This window comes from Myotis myotis, unplaced genomic scaffold (assembly GCF_014108235.1).
Source record: "Myotis myotis isolate mMyoMyo1 unplaced genomic scaffold, mMyoMyo1.p scaffold_m19_p_3, whole genome shotgun sequence".
Lineage (NCBI taxonomy): Eukaryota > Metazoa > Chordata > Mammalia > Chiroptera > Vespertilionidae > Myotis > Myotis myotis.
Window position 1 is genome coordinate 163,980,485 of NW_023416335.1, and position 18,567 is coordinate 163,999,051.

At 41.6% G+C, this 18,567-nt stretch overlaps 1 protein-coding gene across 9 annotated transcripts in view; it reads left to right on the top strand.

Moving 5' to 3' along the window:
* The window catches only part of RACGAP1 (Rac GTPase activating protein 1), a 30,480-nt gene extending 17,105 nt beyond the window's left edge, over nucleotides 1–13,375 (top strand). For all 9 annotated transcript variants that reach the window (XM_036300467.1, XM_036300469.1, XM_036300468.1 and 6 more), the window contains 14 exons: nucleotides 592–728; nucleotides 1,677–1,746; nucleotides 3,628–3,681; nucleotides 4,559–4,639; nucleotides 5,026–5,143; nucleotides 6,392–6,522; nucleotides 7,285–7,449; nucleotides 8,678–8,773; nucleotides 8,860–9,058; nucleotides 10,263–10,368; nucleotides 10,533–10,665; nucleotides 10,774–10,909; nucleotides 11,588–11,696; nucleotides 12,225–13,375. In XM_036300467.1, the coding sequence (XP_036156360.1) occupies nucleotides 592–728; nucleotides 1,677–1,746; nucleotides 3,628–3,681; nucleotides 4,559–4,639; nucleotides 5,026–5,143; nucleotides 6,392–6,522; nucleotides 7,285–7,449; nucleotides 8,678–8,773; nucleotides 8,860–9,058; nucleotides 10,263–10,368; nucleotides 10,533–10,665; nucleotides 10,774–10,909; nucleotides 11,588–11,696; nucleotides 12,225–12,300 (1,611 nt within the window). In that variant the 3' untranslated portion in view covers nucleotides 12,301–13,375. The remainder of the gene's footprint in view (nucleotides 1–591; nucleotides 729–1,676; nucleotides 1,747–3,627; nucleotides 3,682–4,558; nucleotides 4,640–5,025; nucleotides 5,144–6,391; nucleotides 6,523–7,284; nucleotides 7,450–8,677; nucleotides 8,774–8,859; nucleotides 9,059–10,262; nucleotides 10,369–10,532; nucleotides 10,666–10,773; nucleotides 10,910–11,587; nucleotides 11,697–12,224) is intronic.
* Nucleotides 13,376–18,567: the final 5,192 nt, after the last annotated feature.

Here is an 18,567-nt window from a genome sequence, read left to right on the forward strand (position 1 = left end):
GGCTAGATATATTCAACAAGTTGAGCAGTGTGGCTAACATAGAACACTTTGATTTTGGTGTACCAAGGTGGGTCATGGTACAAAGGAAAGCCTTTACTAGGAGGCAGTAATCTACCCTGGCACAGTGTTAGATGCCTCAGTGAGCTCAAATTATCTGGTTCTAGTGTGTCATAGCTTTGTATTCATTTAATAACATTTTGCTTCACCATTTAGAAAGGTGGGTGGCTGTTTTGATCTGTGTAAGAAGCCAATAATTGTCCTGATAAAATGACAATAAAGTGTTTGTGCTATGCAAAATTTATTTTGGGACTCTCATTTTGCAATACTCCGTCCTCTTGGATTAGCAGTTTGATCCAAAAGTCTTGTAGCAGAAACCCCAATTTGCTAGATGGAGTTTATTTTACCAGTCAGAAATCAGAGACACAATCTGGACTTGATGTGAATTAATATGCTATTGGTGTAACAGCTTTCCTGAAGGCTCATTTGCATAATGCTGTATTTCAATGTCTTCTGGTCTGCCCATCCCATAAATTTGAGGTGAAGCTTTCCCCCCTGGTTGGTTAGGATGTTTTATTCTGCTTTGGTCTGTAGGAAAGACAGATTCAGCTGATCCGAGAGATGCTCATGTGTGACACATCTGGCAGCATTCAACTAAGTGAGGAGCAAAAATCAGCTCTGGCTTTTCTCAACAGAGGCCAACCATCCATTGGCAACGCTGGGAACAAAAGGTGGGGGAACTGCATCTGTTGTTATCTGATCACGAGCAACACAGCTGTCAGAAGTTCTTGTTATCTGAACTCTTAAATAAACTGGTTCTGGAATGTGTGCTGAATAAAGCAGAAAAGACTTAGAGGAAGGGTGGGTGGGAAATAAAGGCACAGGGCCTCCCTCTTTCTTTTGTTTTTTAAATCTTTCCTTAAGATGTTGTTTCACCAAGGGTAAAATTTTGATGTTGGTGCTGAATTGCACACCAATAACTAATCCTAAGATTGCTAAGGAACCAAAAGGTGAAAGTGGCAGTTCAGCAATACTTTTAGTGTTTACTCTCCAGAGAGCTCTTGTAGCTCCTCTGGTTTAGAAAGGTCTTCTGTGAGCCAAGACCAGATAGTAATTTTGGTTCCACTGCATCTCTCTTTAAAAAGTCTCAACTAGGCTTTGAATTTAACACCCCCAATACGGTATGTAGGGAGAGGTCAGCACTCTTAGAGGTATTTATTTTGTTGCCTGATTGTTTTATGGGGAATCTTGATAACTAAGAAGATGTATGGGCTTAATTTCTTAAAAAGCTAAGGCTGGCTAATACTCTCTCTTGCAGAAAGCAACCACAATTGGGATCAAATTAAACTTCACTCTTCTGCCTTGTAAATTTTTAGGAGCCTGTAGTACAGACTCAGTAGGGAATAGAACCCATACCCCTAACTGTAATTTTCAGCTGTAGTTATAAGGCCTTTGCTGAAAAAGCAACTGTTATTGCATGCACACACTCCTCATGAAACCATAAAAAGCAACCCACCACAGCTAGGGTCTGTGCTTGGAGTTATCTTTAAAGGGAAGGGATTGCTGTGAAATTGCTGACATTATCTGACCTGCTAGGTAACTTGTTCTGGGTGTTGGTGGATTTTACTTTTCATAGTCTTCTTTGTCTAACTTTGTATTTGTATTGTTTCACTCAATAGACTGTCAACCATTGACGAATCTGGTTCCATTTTATCAGATATCAGCTTTGACAAGACTGATGAATCACTGGTAATGAACATTTGCCCTCTGAGTATTATTTATATTTCCGCTCCCTCAGGAATATCTCTGCTGTCCTTCTGGAATTCCTTTTTTTTTTGGAATTCCTTTATTACTGTGTTATTAATTGATGTGTTATAGGTACTGAGGTAGCATTTAAAAATATAAATCCACACAAACTATAAGAGACTTGCTTACATATTTTTTGTTTCTGGAAGTGGGAATATAGAATTCAGGATTTGACATGAGGTTAAATTTGTTTAATGGATTTGTGAGCTGCATGTATTAATTGATTATATCTTGACTTATTAAAACCTTACCTAGCAATAAAAATTTTTTTTTAGCAAAGCTGTTTGGTCAGGGCTTATTTGTTGCTCTTAGGGAGAATAGATTTGTGCCTTATTTCTGAATTAGTTTGGTTCTAAAGGGAAACTTAGTTTTACTTCACAATTAGAGGGAAAACCAGTGCTCTGGAACTTCAGCTAGAAGACTGGAGAGTTTCCAGGTACTATATAATGCTTTGATCAACAATGGTTAGCATGTCTAAACACTTTGTTACCCTGCTTTTGTAGGGCAGCACCCTTCTCTTAACTTCTGATGGTGTTTCTGCATGAAAGGTCATCTCCTGATAGTTCAATCTTTGATGTTCAAAAACCGGAACCTGTTCTACTGACTGAAAGCTTAACAAACAAAACAATAAATCAGGAGGTTATTGGAGATTTGTTTTCGGATGATAGCCAAACAAGTGACAAGTACTTGTTACATGGTCTATGAGTTTTCTGTCCAAATTCAGTGTTTGACTAGGGCCGTGGTCGGCAAACTGTGGCTCGCGAGCCACACGTGGCTCTTTGGCCCTTTGAGTGTGGCTCTTTCTAAGCCTTAGGAGTACCCTAATTAAGTTAATAACACTGTACCTACCTATATAGTTTAAGTTTAAAAAATTTGGCTCTCAAAAGAAATTTCAGTCGTCGTACTGTTGATATTTGGCTCTGTTGACTAATGAGTTTGCCGACCAATGGACTACGGAAATAATTGCCATTTTATAGATATCAATATTTGGTATTACCTTTTTGGAATAAGGAATGATATAGAATAGGTCTGGGATATATAATAAAACTAAAACATACTATTTGCTGACTTTGAAGCTAGACCTCTGCTATGTTATCTGTTGTAACTGAAGCTAAATCAAACAAGCAGTAGCTAAATTATTTGACCATGAATTGGAAAGATTAAATTTATGTAGCTAAGCTACAATTTGCTATATACAACTGTTTCTGGATTTTGTGTTTTCAGGGATTGTCAGGAGTAAGGAAGTCACAGGTAGCTACTAAAAATACATATGGTTAAAATAAGTAAAGGAAAGCTAGACCACAGTAAAAGACAAATAAATCTTCAGTGGCGAATATCTTTTAGGGCCCAGGAAAGAGATGATTGAGAGAAGTAAAACCTAAACTAGAACTTTTTAAGTGACTATATTGTACAGAACATATGATTAGACAATAGCAGTCCCTTAAGAGGAAGAATCAGATCTAACACAATCAGTGTGTAGTGCCTAACATTCTCTAAGTTCTAAAACCAATTACAAACATAATCAGAAACAAAGGACCAGGCACTGGAGATGATCACAACAGAAGTTGATTCTTTAACCTTTTCTTGCCTCTGTGGTATTGATTCCTGATTCTATTGTAATAGCTTCAATTTTGGAAAGAAAACATGTTAACTTACTACGGCTCTGTAACTACAATACTTGAGTTCTCCCCCCCAATTTCCTCAAATTGTAAATTAAGGGAGTCTGACTCAAGAAGCCTTTAAAGTTCACTGTAAAATTATTTGTACAGGGTTTAGGGGAGGCCTAACCAAAGAAAGAAATTAATACAGTGTAATTGTCAACAGGATTGGGATTCTTCTGTAATAAAGACTTTCAAACTGAAGAAGAGAGAAAAGAGGGTATGTTTTTTCTTTTTAAAAAAATTTATCTTTATTGTTGAAAGTATTACAGATGTCCCCCTTTTTTCCCTATTGACCCCTCCCCAGGCCTTCACCCCACTATTGTCTGTGTCCATGCAAATACGTTCTTTGGTTGATCTCTTCCCTCCCCCCAGCCCTTTCCCTCTGAGAGTCCTCAGTCTGTTGCATGCTTCCATGTCACTGGATCTGTTTTGTTTGTCAGTTTCTTTTGATCCTTATCTCTTTCTTTTTTTTGGTTTTTCTTTTCTTTTTTAAATAAAGTAACAATAAAAGAATTTCCTTGGAAATTCTGTCACATAACTGCATTTCTGATATGTTGCTCTAGCCATTGTTAAACACCTTCTAATCCTTGCTGCGGGTTGTAACTCAGGATAGAATCCTGTCCCATGTTACTATTCTGGACTGCTCTCACTTCATTCATCATGTGGTAAAGGATATGCTTAAGTTTGTTTTGAGTTGTCATATGACTTTTTATGCAGGACTTTTGTGCTCTAATAAAAGCTTCAGATGAAATGTGTGTATAATGGGATAAGCAGAGATCTGTCTGTGCATGCTTATTTAGGGTGCTTAATATGTTTCCAAAGACTTCGTGTCCTTAGATAGGATTACAGCTCTACTTTGGTGCTGTCATCTAAATTTTTCCAAAGCTTGCTTGTTTCTTCAAGGGAAGACATTTTTGTGTTGGTACAACTTAAGCTTCATGTGGAAATAGGCAGTGAGAGAAAGCACATTGTTTGTTATTTACCATAGCCTTGGATCCTAGGACTTGGATCCAAGTTGTCTAATGGAATAAGTTTATCTTCTGTGCTTCAGATCTGCTTGGCACTAAAGTTAATAGTGTTTGCCCCCTCTCTAGCGCTCCAATAGCCGACAGTTCGTTGATGGCCCCCCGGGACCTATAAAGAAAACTCGTTCCATTGGCTCTACAGCAGACCAGGTAAGAATAGTCAGGCCAAGACAATTGTGGTCTTGAACACATCAAAGATTAGTAGCCCCAAACATTAAAAATTCTGAGTCAACATTGCAAGTGTTATTTTGAGATGTTGATGAGGGTATTTTTATGTAATAGGATTCTTATCCATATGAATGGAATCAGTCTGATTAAATAAACAGCTGTCAGTTTTATGCTTGATTCTTAGTTGCTTGTATGTATACCCTCGTGGCCTATATTTCTGTCCTAAAGGATGAGATTTTGACTTAATAGTGATTTGGGCCTTAAGTCCTGACAAAGACTCAGGAATTTTTCAAGCATTCCAAAACCCTATAGTGGAGGGGAAATTAGATTTAAATGTTCGTCCTTCCCTCATTACAATTTCGTTTCAGGGGAATGAATCCATAGTTGCAAAAACTACAGTGACTGTTCCCAGTGATGGCGGGCCCATTGAAGCTACATCCACTATTGAAACTGTTCCATATTGGACAAGAAGTCGAAGGAAAACAGGTCCTCTGGGTTGTGGGTGATGGCCAGAGCACTGTATCAAAGCTCTACCTTAGATTGTTAGCCCTGGCCTATGCCATTAGTGCATAACTTGTTAATTCTTGATAGTGTGTGTGTGTGTGTGTGTGTGTGTGTGTGTGTGTCCGTGTCCGTCCGTTATATTCACTTCTTTTTTTGTGTGTTAATCCTCACTGGAGGATATTTTTCCCATTGATTTTTAGAGAGTGTGAAAGGGACCAACTGGGAGGGGAAAAGAGGAGAGAGAGAGAAACATTGATGTGAGAGACACATCAATTGGTTGCCTCCTGCTTGTGCCCCAACTGGATGGGGGAACCTGCAACCCGGGTACTTCAGTTCGTGGGCCAGCACTCTAACCACTGAGCACACCAGCCAGGGCTCACTGTTGTTTTTTTTTTGAGAGAGGAAGTTGGGAGAGAGAGAGAGAGAGAGGAAGAAGAAAAAGAAACATCGATGTGAGAGAGAAATATCACTAGGTTGCCTCCCGACTGGGGAATTGAACCTGCAACCTAGGTATGTCTCCTGCTGGGAATCAAACCCACAATCTTTTGGTGTATGGCAGTGGTTCTCAACCTTCTGACCCTTTAAATACAGTTCCTCATGTTGTGACCCAACCATAAAATTATTTTCGTTGCTACTTCATAACTGTAATGTTGCTACTGTTATGAATTGTAATGTAAATATCTGATATGCAGGATGGTCTTAGGCGACCCCTGTGAAAGGGTTGTTCGACCGCCAAAGGGGTCGCGATTCACAGGTTGAGAACCGCTGGTGTATGGGATGTCGCTCCAATCAGCTGAGCCACACCAGCCAGCAATGAAATAAAAGGCTATTCACTTCTGATTATGGTTACAGATTACTGGTTATCTATCAACTAGAGGCCCAATGCATGAAAATTCGTGCAAGAGTAGGCCTTCCTTCTCCCGACTGCCAGCACTGGCTTCCCTCCTCAGGCCTCCGGCAGGTACCCAGGACCGGGTTGGCTTCCCTCCTCCGGCCGCCTGTAGGCACCAGGGACCCCGGCTGGCTTCCCTCAGGCCACCCGCAGGCACTCGGGACCCAGGCTGGCTTCCATCCAGCCCCGGCTTTGTCAGGAAGGACGTCCGGAATGATGTCTGGAAGACATCCGGTCTAATTAGCATATTACCCTTTTATTATTATAGATTATATTGAAATTGCGGTTAAATTTCAGAAGTAACAAAATACTTAAGGTTAAAGCTGCTTGCTTTCTAGGTACTTTACAGCCTTGGAATAGTGACTCTACCTTGAGCAGCAGGCCGCTAGAGCCAAGAACTGAAACAGACGGTTCCAGCACTCCGCAGAGTAGCGGGGGGATGCGTCTGCACGACTTTGTCTCTAAGACGGTAAATCTCTGATTGCTCCTCCTTTTTGGGGGCACCCTTAATTTTTTAATTGTGAGAGTAATATATACCAGGAACAAATTTCAGTACTCTAACACAGTGGTCGCCAACCTTTCAGACCTCATGGACCACCAGTGGCCCGTGGACCACTGGTTGGTGACTGCTGCTCTAACATTATAAAGTTAAATGATGAATTTCCTTCCTCCTTCCAGTCCCTCTATGCAGGGGTCACTGCTGAATTACAAAAGGTGTGTAGCTTTCCATTCTGGGAGGAACACAAAATTCGAAGAAAGCAATTTTTCAGAAGCATTTTGTACTTCTTAGTGATATATATTTATGTTTTATGCTTTTAAATAATAGCACAATTTAACTTTGTCCCATATGATTTCCTCATAAAAACCCAAGCAAACTGACAGGCTCAGAGGAGTTAACTGACTTGTTTGAGCTACATGACAGTAAGTGGCATAGTTAACATGGAGGTTTTCTGACTCCTTGTAAACAGATTCTTTCCACTGTTGTACACTCACTGTTCCCTTCCAGTGGGATGACTTTATGCAAGTTACTTAGCCTCTTTTTGCATCTGTTTCCTTAAACAAAAACACAACCTATTTTATAGGATTATTGTGAGAATTACACAAACAGATAAGTGTAAAAAAGGACTAGAAAGCTGTTCAGCACAGGCTAAGTGCTTAAAGTGGTTGATGATGTTGATAATTTCCTAATTCGTACCACTCTGTTCCTTCTGCCCCATTTCATCCTCCTCAGGTTATTAAACCCGAATCTTGCGTTCCATGTGGGAAGCGGATAAAATTTGGCAAGCTGTCTCTTAAGTGTCGAGACTGTCGTGTCGTCTCTCATCCAGAATGTCGGGACCGCTGTCCCCTTCCCTGCATTCCTACCCTGATAGGGACACCTGTTAAGATTGGAGAGGTACGGCCTATGGGAAGCATTGTGTTAGGGCTTCTTAGCTTTTCCACAGCTGAATGTCAGTTTTGTTCTATAATTAATGATGCCAAGTATGTTTTCCACGAGTAATGAATACAAATTATAAAACGTTAACTTGTAGTCGAGTCCTGTATGGTTTAGTCTGTTTTATAACCTTTCTAGACCAAAACTCCTCTTCCCTTACCTGCCCTCCCACTCGCCCTCCCTTCCCCTTTCTCCTTCCCTTTTTCTCTCCTCACACTTCCTCCCTCTCTTCCTTGTTTCCATTCTATCCTTTCCTTCCTCCCCTTTCTTTTCTCATCTTCTTTCCTCTTCCTTACCCCCCCTTCCCCATCCTATCCTATTTTGTAAAATTTGAAACATACAAAAGTAGAGAGATTAATATAACTAATTCCTGGTTTGTATCACTCAGCTTCCACAATTACTAATTCATGTCCAGTCTTGCTTTATCAATATTCCTATCTCTCCCTCCTGGCCCTGTCCAATGAATTATTTTGAATCAAATCCCAGACAACATATAAATTCATCTGTGAATATCTTTTCTCTTTCTTACGTTAGAGATATTCCATACAAGGCTATTAAGATTAGGTTGCTTATTTCTAAAAATTGATTCAATCCATTAAGAAAGTATTTATTGTACAAGCAACATTAGCAAGAAACAAAGCAAAATGACTAAGCTACTACCCAGCCCCCAGCAAATCAAATGTTATTTCCCTAATTTTAAGAATTCTTATCTGTGCAAAGACTTTTTTTTTCTAACAAATTTTCTGTATTCTGTACCATGGAGTTCTCCCTTAAAGGTAGGGTTGTATCACAAGCAATTGAGTTGTGTTTATTTTCCTTACTAAGAATAATTTAAAAGGTTTTCTTTTTTAAAAGCAACAAATTAGTTTATATTAAAGGCCTTACCTGTAATCTCATTATTGCTTGTTTTCTGATGCCCTTGTGTAGAAGAAAAACAAGGACGCAGTTGTAGCTAGTGGTTTTATTACTTGTTCATGAAGAGTGTGGTATCTGTGACCATAAATCAGTCCTGGTGTGGAGGTAGGAAAAATAATTGAGTGTCTCTGTTCTAATATATGCGTTAGGAATAGGAATTGAAAGGAGACATGATGTCCCAGCCTGAGTATTAGTTGGGAGATGGTTCTGCACACTGGTCTAGATCTGCTGGTCTAAGTGGTAAACACGATAACTTAAAACATTCCCATTTCAGGGAATACTGGCAGATTATGTGTCTCAGACTTCTCCAATGATCCCCTCCATTATTGTCCACTGCGTAAATGAGATTGAACAGAGGGGGCTGACCGAGGTAAGCATGAACCTGGGGGAGGGTGAGTTTGTTACTTGTGTTAACACTCAGGAGCTTCTTAACTGAGAGTGTCATCTCGATAATAGACAGGCCTATATCGGGTCTCAGGCTGTGACCGGACAGTAAAAGAACTAAAAGAGAAATTTCTCAGAGTGAAAACTGTACCCCTCCTCAGCAAAGTGGATGACATCCATGCTATCTGTAGCTTCCTGAAAGACTTCCTTCGAAACCTTAAAGAACCCCTTCTGACCTTTCGGCTGAACAAGACCTTTATGGGAGCAGCAGGTAAGAGCAGATCTTAATACTTGAGTGTGAGTCCCACAAGGGGCAGGAATGTTTGCATTTTCTTTGTTTGCAGTTTTATCCCCATCTAGTAAAGTGCCTGAAACAGCAGATATTCAAATACTTTGGTGGATAAATAACTATGTCATGTTGCCCATGCCTGTTCTCTTCCTGTCTAAACAGTATAGGGCTCTAACAGGTTTTTGTTTTTGTTTGGTCAAGTTTTAGGTTGGCCTTTTGAACTTAGAACCATCTTTAATTCCTTTTCCTCACATTTCACATTTAATCCATTAGCTGGCAAATCTTGTCTGCGAAGTTCTTGTAAATTATAGGCTACATTTGAAAATTTTCAGTCCTACTACCACTCTGAACATCTCTCACTCTGGAGTGATGTAAGCACCTCCTGTTTTTCCTGTTTCTACTCTTAACCCTCTGTGGTAAAGTAGCTAGAGTGGTTCTTTAAATTACATTATGTGCTTTCTGTCTGCAGTGTCTTCCAATGGCTTCCCTTCATTCACAGGATAAAATCCATCCTTAGCATGTCCCAAAGACCCTACATGATTTGGCTCCTGGTTTTGTATCTAATATCATTTCCTTTTATGCCCTTCCCTTCTTTTTTTCCTCTCCAGTTACAATGGAGTTCTTGCAGTTCTTAGAACATACCAACCCTCCTGGCCTTCACAGTAGTTGCAGAAATAATATGTGCATGGTTCGCTTCTTTATTTCTTTTAGGTTTCTTTTTGAATGTCTTGTCCTCAGAAACCCCTTTCCTGACCAGCATTTCTAAAATAATAGCTCCTGTTACTTTCTAGCTTCTTGCCTTTCTTATTTTATTACATGTGTTACTACCTAGTAGATATTTACTTTTTTAACTCCTCCAATAGTACCTGGCACATAGTAGGCCCATAAACATGTTTTATGAACAAATACCTTCTTGATAATTGTAGTCATAGCAGTTGTATGTCTGCCTTTCTGCACATGCTTTCCCTAACTGCAAGAGCTGGTTTTTTAAAAGTTCTGAGTTCTAATATTGAACTGTTGGTCAGTATCCTGCTTGTTAATGAACCTAGAGTCTGATGTAGTCATGAACCTAATCAGAAGTTTCAGAAGCTTACTGTATAGATGAGACTTTGTGGTCGATAACTTGGACGCCTGCTGTCAAGGGAAAGCAGTCTTAGGCCTCTTGGTACTTTCTTTTCATTTACAGAAATCACAGATGAGGACAACAGCATAGCTGCCATGTACCAGGCTGTTGGTGAGCTGCCCCAGGCCAACAGAGACACATTAGCTTTCCTCATGATTCACTTGCAGAGGTAAGTACAGCAGAAAGTTGTTTCTGGGAGTTAGGGAATTTTCCAAGGGAAGACAATGTGGCTTGTGTGTTAGGGAGGTGAATTGTTTTCTTGTTGAACTTGTATATTTTGGTCCATGTTTAAGTGGAGGAGCAAGTCTTCTAATTTAATGTTCTTTTGCTTAGAGTGGCTCAGAGCCCAAACACTAAAATGGATATTGCCAATCTGGCTAAAGTCTTTGGCCCTACAATAGTTGCCCACGCTGTGCCCAATCCAGATCCAATGACAATGGTACAGGACATCAAGCGTCAACCCAAGGTAGGCAATCATGTTTATATATGAACTTGTGTGACATGATAATGTGAGAGACTGTGAGAGATAAGCCCTGAGATTTGAAAGCTTGCTAACGTATTTGATGGCTTTTAGGTGGTAGAACGCTTGCTCTCACTGCCCCTGGAATACTGGAGTCAGTTCATGATGGTGGAACAAGAGAACATTGACCCCATGCATGTCATTGAAAACTCAAATGCCTTTTCAACACCACAGACACCAGATGTTAAAGGTAAGGCCCAAGTTGTGCTTTTTAAAAGACCTCTCCAGTTTTGGTCATGGGCTCTCTCCCTGCCTTTGCTAGAGTTATTTGAAATTCATATTCTCCAATAAAAATTAAAATCATTTTGAGATTTCTAACATTGAAGGAGAATTTATACAGATCTATCCTGATTTTCCTCACCTTTTTTATGTTCTTTACCCATATGGAAAGTAAAAAATATATAGACATAATAATAATTTATATATAATTTATCCTTATGTTTCTTGATATGTTTTACCATTTGATTTCTTAAAAGCTTTGCCAGTTTGTAGGAGGCTGGTTTCATTCCAGCCTCAGTGGCACTGGCAACCTCACATGTTCTTTCATTATAAGGGAGCATATTATTTCTTGTAATATAGGTAAGAATCAAGTGGTCATATGTTAGATTTGTGAAGTTTGAAGTTTGAGGATGGCCTAAATCAGGAAGTGAATGTCAGCAATTCATTGAGCAGTTGCCTGCGTAGTTCAAAAGATACACTGGTGTGTTACATGATGACAGACATGATCTCTGGGGCTTTGCTCGGTCTCTAGCCTTAGTTCTTAAGTACTTCACAGGGATTTCAGCTTAAAACTGGCCACCTACATGGGTGCTTTCCTCTTCCCTCCACCCCCTCCCCCCTTTAAAAATATGCTTAACTGTGATTGAAGTGAGTTTACTGGGACCTGTGACCACTCCTGAGCATCAGCTTCTCAAGACGCCTTCCTCCAGCTCCCTGTCACAGCGAGTCCGCTCCACGCTCACCAGGAACACGCCCAGGTATGGGGATTGCCTGCTTAGATCTCTCTCCCACATACTGAAGCTAATTGAAAGAAAGATTGAATTAGATCTTAGCTAGCGACTAGACTTTAAAGGGAAACCTGGAGCCATAAGGATCCCTCTTTAAAAGGGTCTAAAGGCCTTTACTGTTTTCCCCCTCATCTCAGATGACTGAGTAGCTTATAGAGTAGTTTTTTTAAAAAATATATTTTATTGATGTTTTACAGAGAGGAAGGGAGAGGGATAAAGAGTTAGAAACATCGGTGAGAGAGAAACATTGATCAGCTGCCTCCTGCACACCTTCTACTGGGGATGTGCCCGCAACCAAGGTACATGCCCTTGACCGGAATCGAACCTGGGACCTTTCAGTCCGCAGGCCGATGCTCTATCCACTGAGCCAAACCAGTAAGGGCTACAGAGTAGTTTTTGAGGAGTTTCTACTTTTAGTTGATTACATCATCATGTTATAGTTGTTCATTTACTGTTTTTTATAGAATACTTTTTCCAGCTTATTCTCTTTTTCTTCAGATTTGGAAGCAAAAGCAAGTCTGCCACAAACCTAGGACGTCAAGGCAACTTCTTTGCTTCTCCAATGCTCAAGTGAAGTCACGTCTCCTGTTACTTCCAGCATTTACTGACTGCAAAGGAAGGGCGCACCTGTACTCTCTGCTTGCAGCCTCCTGTACTTGTTACTACTTTTAGCATTCTCCAGGCTTTTAATCAAGTATAATTGTGCATGGGGGTTTTATTAAAACTATATATATCTTCCTCTCTTTCTCTCCAAGTAATGTAACATCAACACCTTGTGCTGTCGTTGGGAGCTTTCAGATGGGAGCTCTTTATAGGGGTAGAGGGCATTATGAAATTCATTGTGATTGGGAGGGGCTGTGGTGGGGAGGGCCTCATCCCTTTGGCTGAAAGCTAAATGCTGCTCGTGGAATGACCTTTCTGTGGTGTTATTTAGAACTTATTTCCACGAGGCAATGACAGAGCCCTACCTCTTTAGTAAAATTAACTTGTCTCAGAGTGGGAGGTGGGAGGGCAGGGTGAAAACAGATTTGGATAGAGGATTTAGGATGGCTCCTGAGAACTTGGATGTTCCTCTTTCTCCATGATGAACTGGAGCTATAACATGGAGCCTTCAGAAAAATGGGATAGGGTGAGGACAGAACTAGTGATGGGTGTATACTTAGCTTTAAGTTGAATTGGTTAGGTTTAATAGTACTAAGTGGCACAACCTTGTAAAAGTGACACTTTTTGTATTTATCTCTAATGGGCCTCTGGCTGGACTTTGGCTTTGGTGGGGATCGAGGCCAGTTTGTTTATAAGTGAATTCATTCTGATTCTTGAGCCCTGCCTGTCTGTTGGAGCCGTAGAGGTCAGTATGCTGTCTATTTGGCATCCCACTAACAATTAAGAGTAGGCTACAGGGGAGATTGTCAATATTTTGTGTGGCAAGAAAAGCCACATTTTGTCTTTGCACTTTGGATGCTGAAATCTTCCTATGTAACATAGCTACATCTAGATAAATATGAGTTTTCTTTTATTAAAATTATTTTCAATGTCTATAAAAATGCGTTCTTCTATAGAATGTTTATGACACATATTGACCCTTGTCTGTACAATACATATTTGAAATAATATTTGGAAAAAAGTAAATCGTTTTTTTTCAAAGTGAATATGAGTTTGGTTGTCTTGTCCTGGAAGGTAACCTTTAACACCTTTTTTAAGAAAATACTTTTTCCTCTAAGTGTTCTGAGTCTGTTCATCTCCATTCCCTTTTCCACACAAACTTTACCATCAGCAGGAGTTTGTTTCTTTGTTTCTCATTGTCTCTTTTGTTGTCCAAATTGAAGTCCTGGATTTATCCCTTTGACTGTTACTCTCTAATTTGAAGAAACTACTTTAAACAAAAAACAAACTTTAAACAAGTCTTTAGGGACCAGAATGGTGCAGATTTTTAAAAACCACAACTCTGGCTGGCTGGCTGGCAGGCTGCCTGGGAGGAACATCCTTCACTGCTGGAAGTGACTCTGGAGTGAGCTGGGATGATTAACTGAGGGCACCTGCACTCGGAACTCTGAAGCTGGTGAACAGAATGTATCTGAGATTGAACGTAAACAGTTGCAGGCTTAATATGTAACTGCGGAGAGAGGAGGCAACCTACTGGCTTTTTTCCCAGGAGGTGGCAGCTCTCACAGCAGGACCCATCTGCCTCAGCAAATTGACAGAGGATGGGTCCCTTCTCCCCTTCCTTGCCTTTGCACACACATGCCTGTTAGGTTTTGTTTTTTTAAATTTTTCTTATGTCTCTGCAAGCCTAGTGTTGGCCTGGCTCCATATTTGCTGTTCTGTAGTATCTCCCCAAGGTGCATTTTAAGTCACTAATGCAGAGGAAGTAAATGGATTGTAGAATGTTAGTAAGGCAAGGCTTCCCTATGCAGGAACTGATGGCCCATTAACGAAAAAGAAAATGGTCCTGTGTGTCAGATGCTGGCAGCCAGTTGCTCAGTTTTGGGCTAGGCCACGAGACCTTAACCATGAAAATAATTCTGATATTAGCAAAGGGAAATATGTACCCATCTTCAACTTCTTTAACAGCACTTCATGTGGAACAGCTTGACTTTCCACTTTCAAGGGCTTTCTTAATTAAATTATTCTTCCTGTGTGAGATCTGTGGAAAGGGTTCAGTGCTTTGGAGTGGCCGTCACCTCTTTCTCCTGCTCCCAACCCTTTCTGCTCTCTGTTGCTCCTTCTTTAATGCAGTTGAACTTGACTGTCCCACTTGCTAATAACCAGAATCTTTAAATTTGTTCTGTTATCAATCTGTGTAAGTCTCCTGAGTTTGATACTTATTTAACTGGGCAGGCATTACACAGTTTGGTTCAGCAGCAACAATTTGCATTTTTACTGGATGTTTAATGACTTCTTCCATAAGAAGGTATTGAATTCATTGCTTGCAGAAATAGAAGGCAAGAAGGCATCTGGTTTTGATTAGGGGGCTATAAGGTGTTCAGGTGATTTAATGTGGTAAAAATAGTAATTTTGGGGGCTATAAACTGACCCTGTGGCATTGAAAGGGGTCTTGAATTCTTGTAGTCATAGTTAAATTATTGGATAGCACAAAATGACAAGTAGTGCTGAGTGATTGCAAGGAGCACAACTACGAGGCTTGCTGTGTGTGTGTTTTGTTACAGTAGAGCCTCCCTACCCACCTCGAGCTTCAGATAGACCGGCACGTACATATGCATATGCATACGGTATGTGATTTCCTATTGGGAAAGCATGTGGGAGACCCACTGCTGTGCCTGGTACACCAAGCAGTTTGCATAATCATGCATCACCTTTTCTCACTCTCATCATGAGCAGGGAGAGAGCCATTGTGCTGTCCAGATCTGAGAAGTGAAGGTGGCAGAGTTCAGTGTTCAAGTTGCTACAGCTCACACAGTAGATTCTTGATCAATGCGCATCGGTGATAGTCTTGGTCATGACTCTGAAGTTGAAGCCACTGATGCAAAAAGCTTTTTAAGCATGCAGGTTTGGGGCATGTTTGTCGTCATGCTTCTAGTATAAACAGGGTTTGGAGAATGGCCACTTAACCTAAGAATTTAATAATTTTTAAAAATCTCCCTGTAGCTGGTATATTTTGTAAATAAGTGAAGGCCCTAGTCCAGGAGGTCCTTGTATGATTTATTGGACTCAGGTTCTGAGTCTGTATTTGTTGATGGTTTTTATTCACGAAGTCAGGCGGAAGACAGCTTGACATCACCAGGAATAACCTTGTAGTGTGTGGGAGCCGTCTCCTCTGCAGTCATGTGGGCTGGGAAAGGAGGCCACTTTTCAGGGACTCAGAGTTGGAAGCAGAATTTTCCCTTTTGTCTACCTTCTCTATAACTCTTGCCGGGCTGCATTTAGTTGCATCATTTTTATATAGCATTACTCTCACATCTCACACAGTTGGATACCATCTGTGTGCTAGGCTCAGACACATGTAAATGGAAAGTTAAGACTTCTAATCAAGCACTTGCCAGTTCATACCTTCTCTGGTCATCAGTGAAGATGGGCTTGGGAACTGATTCCCCACAGAGCCTCTAGGGAAAGTAATGTGATGGTTTAGAGCAGGGGTCCTCAAACTTTTTAAACAGGGGGCCAGTTCACTGTCCCTCAGACCGTTGGAGGGCCGGACTATAGTTTAAAAAAAAATTATGAACAAATTCCTATGCACACTGCACATATCTTATTTTGAAGTAAAAAAACAAAACGGGAACAAATACAATATTTGTATTTGCATGTGGCTCGTGGGCCATAGTTTGAGGACCCCCGGTTTAGAGTGTGCAAAGTGCTTTCATTTATCATCTACTTGGTCTCCACACCCACGTATGGTGGGCAGGATTGGTGATATCATCCCAATTGACAAATTCAGAGAGGTGATGGCTCAAATTCCCACAAGTCTATAGCTTGGCTGGGATTAGACCCTGAGGATTGCAGCCCCACTCTGGAGGTCAACTCTGGTGCTTGCTACTTCAGACTCTTTAACATCATGGATTTGTTATTCTCTATATACTAGAAGCCCGGTGCATGAGATTCGTGCACGGAGGAGGGGGGTGTCCCTGCACCCTCCCAATCTGGGACCCCTTGGGGGATGTCTGACTGCCGGTTTAGGCCTGATCCCTGTGGGTTCTGTTGGTGAGCTCTGCTATGGCAGCATGAGCCTCTCCTGATCAGGACTGACTGGCCATGAGCCAGTGGCAGGCCCAGCGGGGCCAGGATGAGCAGGAGAAGCAGACAGGAGTAGCAGGCAGTGTTGGACAGCCAGTTTCAGCCCAATCCCCACAGGCCACCCCGAGGGATCCCACCTGTGCACGAATTCATGCACTAGGCCTCTAGTTAGGTACATGAATGATTCCACTCAGCTCTGTATGTGGACCTGCTCATGTACTCTCAACAGATGACTCAGGAAGAGCAGGGAGGCCCAGACCCCAGGGAAAGCATTAGGGCTGGGAATGTCTTCATGGTTAGGGTTGTTGTCTGGTAGAATGGAAGACCTGTGCTTGGTGATCCAGGGCTGCATTCTGTGTGGAAGGAGGAGGAAGAGCTGGTGTGGATGTGTGAGGTTGCTCCTGGTGGGAGTGCCTGTGCATCTTGTGTGCTCTGAAGCTCAGAGCCAAGAACAGGCAAGTCTCTGAACCAAAGCCATCAGCCTGCTTCTAGAAACGTGTCAGCGGATTAGCTTACTGGCTTTTCCCCTGAGTGGCATTAGCTCTCACCCCGTCTCGTGTTCACCATCTGGCTTTGAGTGAGAAGTCTTTGAGTGATCTCTCTTCAGCAGCCTGCTCTGTGCCAGGGCTTTCTGAGGGCTGTTCAGCTTTCTCCCTCATCAACCCCAGGGCCCAGTGCTCTCCAAGAAGAGGTTATCAGTCTGTTGTGTCCACATGTGTGCATACCTGAGATCAAAAGAATATTTAAGGCCTCAGAGGGAAAAAATCAGCTTAAAGGCGAATGAGTCAGTATGGTTAATGGCCTAAAGTCTTTATGCTGTCAAAACTAACAAGTGAATCTGTCCTTAGGTGAATTTTTGAAATGGGATTGTTCCTGCCACAGAGAAAGCTCCTTCTGCCTTCGAGATGATGCAGTTTGTCCAGATTTTAGTAGAGCGAGGGAGATGAAGGGGCTGGAATTTTTCTTCCTCATTGGAAATCAAAGCCTGGGGGTGGAGGTTCTTAAATGAACCACCTCCCCTCCTCTCAGGGAGCTGGCTGCTCTCCCCTCCTAGGTTAATACACATTGACTGGGGCTAAACGCTTGATGCTTCTGGACAGAGTCCAGCCCCTCAGCAGAGCAGCCACACTGTGGAGATACAGCTGCTGGCATTAAAGGGCTAAGCCCCTTTCCAGCTGCTCTGCTTTAACGGGAACTGCCTGCAGTTTAACAGAGCTGTTTTAGCCCGATTAGGAGGAAATGACTAATCTGTCCATCTTCTCATGGCATGGCCTGGAGGCTCTGGGGCAGATAACCTGGTAGGATGGGAAGTGGTTGGATAAATGGTGGAGTGGTAGGCGATGATCTCAAAAATGGTGGTCCTGGCTTGTGCTTCATTTTGTCTCCATGAGAAAAGTGGGGTTCTCTTTAGCGATTCCCTGGTTCTGATGGAGAGGAGATGTTCACAGCGAGGGTGGCCTGGGTCTTTAAAAGCTGGGCTAGCAACAGTCAAGCAGATGAGTTGAGAGCATGTAAGGGCAATGGTATCCATACCCTTAGAGCAGCGGTTCTCAACCTGTGGGTCGAGAACCCTTTGGGGGTCAAACAACCCTTTCACAGGGGTCGCCTAAGACCATCGGAAAACACGTATATACTTACATACTGTTTTTGTGATTAATCACTATGCTTTAATTATGTTCAATTTGTAACAATGAAAATACATCCTGCATATCAGATATTTACATTACGATTCATAACAGTAGCAAAATTATAGTTATGAAGTAGCAGCGAAAATAATTTTATGGTTGGGGGTCACCACAACATGAGGAACGGTATTAAAGGGTCGCGGCATTAGGAAGGTTGAAAACCACTGCCTTGGAGGAAGGAGACTCGAGACCGCCCCCCCCCCCCCCCTTCAGTGTGGTTCCCATTTGGCCTTCCGTTCCCCTTTTCTTTAAAATCTAACTTAAAGAGCCAAGATTTGAGAGAGAAATGATTATTCCTTGGTCATAAGGTGCACTTAAAATATATATTTTAGTGTCTGAGAATCGAGCTATCTTATAATCAGTGGCATCTTACAAACATAATGCAGTGGTTTTTCTTTCTTACTGGCTCATAAAGTGGTAGTGCATCTTATTATCCATGTCATTTGGGTTGGAAGTGTTAGCTGTTT